The sequence below is a fragment of the Silurus aristotelis genome (assembly GCF_946808225.1).
Source record: "Silurus aristotelis genome assembly, contig: scaffold_267, whole genome shotgun sequence".
Taxonomy (NCBI): Eukaryota; Metazoa; Chordata; class Actinopteri; order Siluriformes; family Siluridae; genus Silurus; species Silurus aristotelis.
In genome coordinates this window covers 1-5000 of record NW_028149050.1, presented here as the reverse complement: position 1 = coordinate 5000, position 5000 = coordinate 1, and the positions used below count along the sequence as shown (strand labels likewise).

Sequence of the window (5000 nt, the reverse complement as noted above, 5' to 3'; positions counted from 1 at the left end):
CATTGAACTCTACCCTCTCGAAAGCCCATTTATCATGAGTGTACTCGGCGTATCTGTTTATAAATCCGTCCAGCTTCTCAGGAATTATTGTGCTAGAAAACAGAGGAGCAAAAACATTTTAAATGCAACAAACATTCAGATGAACGAGTTTTTATTGCTTTTGTGCTATTTTATTATACTTGGTTGTGTCCACCGGTTTGGGATCAAAGTTGCCCTCAGCATCTACAGAAGCCTTTTTTTCAGTTTTGGAAGAGTAACTGGCATCCACATAGTCAGGAGGTATGGCACCGGCTATGGCACAGATGCAGGGCATCGCGATTTTAAACAATTCTGCATCAAATTTCTGTGTGAAGAAACAAAAATATTCATATTAGGATTGTATTTTAATTTGTAATAGTCTCTAAAATGGTATTATTCACTAGATACATCATCTATTTCAAGCATTGCAGTGAGATTTAAAAGTCTGATTTGTTATTCATTGTTTTTATGTTACTGAGCTGAATTATTGATCTTCAGTAAAACATCTCGAGTGAACTTGTTTAAACAGCGTGTGCATTAACATGTTCCTCACCTTGTGTGCCAGAGATTCAAAAATCCCCCAGAAGAGTTTGCGGGTGAGGTGAAGCTCCTCCTCTGAAGACACGCCGAAGTTGGCCCAGCCGTTGGGCAGACAGTAATACTTCCAGCAGCGTTCGTAATGATTAGTCAGCAACTATAACACACCAGTGATTACACAGCAGTTTATTCAGAATCCAAAATTAATCTTTACACAAGCTGACAAATAAAAAATAAATGTGTATTTGTAATAATGCTTGATTTTCTCTACTGATATATTTATAAAGTGTTGTTTCCTGTAATCTGATACGACCTCAGCCATAAATACTGAATCCTGCACTAAAATAAATAAACTACTGAAATGTCGGTGTCTACAGATGTGTCTACAGATGTGTCTACAGATGTGTCTACAGATGTGTCTACAGATGTGTCTGAGATCAGTACCTTCAGGGGCATTTTGGCATACGCATTGAGAATTGGTACATCAAACACAAGTCTTCTGAGCAGGTGCTGAAGCATCGATGGCCTCAGATACCTGCAACAACAAAACATATACATAACCAAATAATAGAACAGAAGATAAATAAGTGAAGAAGTGAGATTCTGAGACGCTATAGTGCAGGTGCCGTGACTGATCATTAGGAACAGACTGATTATAACTGGTTATTGTCAGTGTTTGGTGTGAGATGGAGACTGACTTGCACAGAGACATCAGGCACTCCTCGATCACGTCTCTCTGAGCCTTCGTGAGCGAGCGTCCTCGGGAGAGCCTGTAGATGGTGTGCAGCATGGAGTCGATCATGATGGCACGGTGATCGGTGCCAGCGATTAGAGGAGCACATTTAGTGATGAGGGGGAGGACGGCCGAGCAGAGATAGCGGTTCAGAGCCAGAGCCATCTCCGTGGTACTGAATGCAGCCTGAGAAATGACGCACAACACAAACACAATCAACAAAAACAACACGAGGATAAAAGATGGAACGGAACAGAAGTGATGTTCGGAGAAACACACCGTGTCGAGAGAAGCTGCTGCTCGCATATCAGGCAGGAATCCGACCTCCAGTACGTGCAGCAGGAACTCCTGATTATCAATACCATACACTCTGTCCAGGAACAGCACCATGGGGGCTTTATGATCCGGGACAAAACTGGCAGACATCTTCGGCTCTATAATACTATTATCTAGAGTAGAGACGATCAAGAGCAATATAGCATTTATCATTTCTATTACTTTAATTCTGATGAACATAAACATCATACTAACCACATTATAATCACCTCCTCACCTTTTCCAAACGCAGGGATCTGGTGTGAAAGACTAATAACACCTACAAGATCCTCAATGGGAACCAGAGATCTGAGAATTGCCCTGATCCTCAGAGCTTCTCCTTTCCCTGCCTGGATCAGCTGCTCGTGCACAACGAGAAACAAACCAACATTGTATTGATCTTGTTTTGTTGTTTGGGTGATAAAACAGCAAAGCAGCAAACATTAACTGTATAAATCTATAAATCTTTATTTATATTATCATCAGTAGCAGAATAAATAAACCATAAAGCAGACACTTGCATGCATTTCAGGAGCACAGCGTCCCAGCAGGTCGATGAGCGCGGCGTAGAAGGACATGATGGCGTTGCCCAGATGAACTCTGTTTTCCTCGTGCTGCTCTTCACCTCCAAACCTGATCAAACATACAGTACACATAACACGAACACTGCAGTCCACACTCATGGTGCACACAGGAATCTGTGCAGTGTTTCTGAATCATTCACTGAGATATAAATGTAGTATTTAGACATCAGGTCTGATTATACGAGACGTAACAGACGGTAAAACCAGAAAGTGCATACATGGGGAAGCGTCTGTCCTTTTTAACAGTGGCTCCATCTCTGGTCAGATCTTCAGAGATCTTAATGGCTTCTTCAATGGCGGCCAAAAGTCCATTTCCTCCCTCTCCTCTGAGCGCAGGGCCGAAACACTCGGGACGTCTGATCAGGAGACGCACCACCACATTGGCGTTCTCCTCCACGCTTTCTCCTGCACAAACCAAAACACAAACATTACACAAAGATGATCTGCTACACACAAATCCAGATGACGTGTGTAAGAAGATCTGTGGACTTTAACTACACTGACATCAGTCTACTGGGAAACTTTGTATTGTTGCTTCTCTGGTCTTTAAAGAGGATTTTTCTAGCCACCAGTTCTCCTGCTGATCTCCTGCATCAATTCACTTCTTCCTCCTTTTACTTTTACAAGCATGTGTAGACTTTGTTGTGAGTTCTCTCAGGGTCAGACACGAGGATGATCACAGAGACGCTCAAATGATTCATACACACCATTAACAAAGACGGCGAATCGGAGAAAGTCGAGGTATTTTTCTCCACCGCCTGGATTCCAGCCGATATCAGGGTAACCTTTCGACAAGAGCATGGGGCAACTCTGCAAGCCGCACCCAGCCAAATACTTCACCACCTGCGCAGGAGCAACATCATCACAACACATCTACAGGAGAGCGACTGCTACAGAGGACATTTACACGTGTATTTCACACTTCCGATAAATACGTTGTAATGGGTACAAATATTCCGGACTCATTATTAACTCAAGCGACAGAATCTGGACTTTATTGCTCAGAGATGATCACCTTCTCCAGGTCCTGCTCTTGAAGAGCCAGAGCCAGCTCGTTGTTATCAATACAGGAAGCTGCAGCTACGTCAAGAGGTGTAGAACCTCGCATCCCTGAAACAGCATCGTGGTGCCATTAGTAAAAAAAAAAACAGTGAATGAAGTAATGATGAGTATGTGGTAAGCAGTGGTTCACTGACCCAGGCCAATGCTGCTGTTTTGCAGCAGGTAACTCAGATGGTCGAACATGGAACGCTGATTCTGACGACTGATTCGGCAGAAATAACACAGGAAGCGGCAGCAGTTGGTCACCATGCGCGGGAAACGGATCTCCTGCAGAAAACCAGCAAAATGACAAAATATTACAGCATGAACCTTGTTTTATCGTCCAGTGTTTGACTTTACACCTTTAAAACCAGATCTTTAATCTGAGCTCTACTGTAGTTCTTACCAGCAGACCCCAAATAGAGTTTACCTTCGAGTCTCCGCCGCCCAGTACGTTGACCATGACCTCCATGACGGTCTCGTGCATGCCCAGTGCTCTCATCAGATTGGGATGCTGGTAGAACACCCTGTTACTCATTATATTTCTAGAGAAAGGACAGACATTAGACTTTTCTACAATTCTAATTATTAAAGCAGCAGGAGAAAACACTCCACTTTATTTATATCATAATAGATTTATTTATATATATTATATATTATTATTTATTAATTTTCTCTAATTGTTTATTGACGACATATGATATTTTGGGTTCTAATAATAAGCACGTTGTGATTATTAGTTAAACAATGGCTTGTCCCTTACAACATAAAAAAATATTTCTATTCATCAATAATTCTCTTGATTTTGCAGAAGTGCTTCTAAAGTAAGTTTGCTGAAAGACAAAAATACACACTTCATTATAATCTTCTATTAATCATTTGACTGCAGTGCACAATCCTGAAACACACAATCTATCAATCCAATTATCATATTATACAACTGAGTTATAATATTAAGTGTATAATATAATAATATAATAATAATAATAACTCACACTGAGCTGAATGAAGTGTAATAAAGTGCAGAATCCTGTTTGTGTTCTCACCCGATGCTCTGGATCATGAGCCTCTCCTCCTCAGGACCCATCTGGACGATAAGAAGCGAGCGGATTTGGCTGAGACACTCGAGCAGCTCCATGGTGTCCTGCATGGACACGGAGTTGATGGTGTAGGCTTTGGGTAGAGCACGGATCAGCTCTCCCAGAGCATCATACTGCCGGTGCAGCAAGCTGAACATCAGCCGCACCAGCTCGGGATCCTGGATGAACGACTCCTGAGCCCAGTGGATCATTGTGTGGGAGATCAACTCCTGCAAAGTGCCTGAGACACCACACACAAACGTTTACCTGCTGCTCGGTAAATTCAGTGTTTTACTATTAATAACCAGTCGACTACAAATCAGTGCTCACTGGGTTTCTTCTCCTCCTCCGGCTCAGTCTCTGTCTCTTGCTTTCTCCTTCGCAGTCTTTTCACTTTCTCGAGTAACCTGAAGAATCGTCCACGCAGAGACGCGTCCACATGCTCTTCCTCTTCCTCTTCTTCGATGTGAATACCTGAACAACACAAAGAGCACAAGGAAGAGTTTTAAAAAATGCCATCCTGGTTGGGTGGAGTAGAGAATGTCTGGGTAGTTCTCCTGACCACAGTGAGCCAGCAGGTCATTGTGAAACATCTGAAGTTCGACACGGACATCCTCAGGAACAGGGCAGTCCTCTTCATCTGGACAATTCTTAAAATTCATCAGCATGTTCACCTACCAACACAGGAAGAAA

General features: G+C 42.6%; 1 protein-coding gene across 1 annotated transcript in view; it reads right to left on the bottom strand.

Annotated features, from left to right (window-relative positions):
* LOC310723061 (ryanodine receptor 1-like) overlaps positions 1–4977 on the bottom strand; it is a gene marked incomplete at its 3' end in the record, with an annotated part of 10306 nt that extends 5329 nt beyond the window's left edge. The window contains exons 1-16 of the mRNA XM_083570886.1: positions 4870–4977; positions 4638–4781; positions 4275–4548; positions 3659–3773; positions 3384–3516; positions 3203–3297; positions 2895–3030; positions 2406–2592; positions 2125–2236; positions 1842–1962; positions 1568–1737; positions 1254–1474; positions 1000–1090; positions 572–712; positions 180–343; positions 14–92 (exon numbers count right to left, since the gene is read on the bottom strand). Coding sequence (XP_083427012.1) covers positions 14–92; positions 180–343; positions 572–712; positions 1000–1090; positions 1254–1474; positions 1568–1737; positions 1842–1962; positions 2125–2236; positions 2406–2592; positions 2895–3030; positions 3203–3297; positions 3384–3516; positions 3659–3773; positions 4275–4548; positions 4638–4781; positions 4870–4975 — 2289 coding nt within the window. The remainder of the gene's footprint in view (positions 1–13; positions 93–179; positions 344–571; positions 713–999; positions 1091–1253; positions 1475–1567; positions 1738–1841; positions 1963–2124; positions 2237–2405; positions 2593–2894; positions 3031–3202; positions 3298–3383; positions 3517–3658; positions 3774–4274; positions 4549–4637; positions 4782–4869) is intronic.
* Positions 4978–5000: the final 23 nt, after the last annotated feature.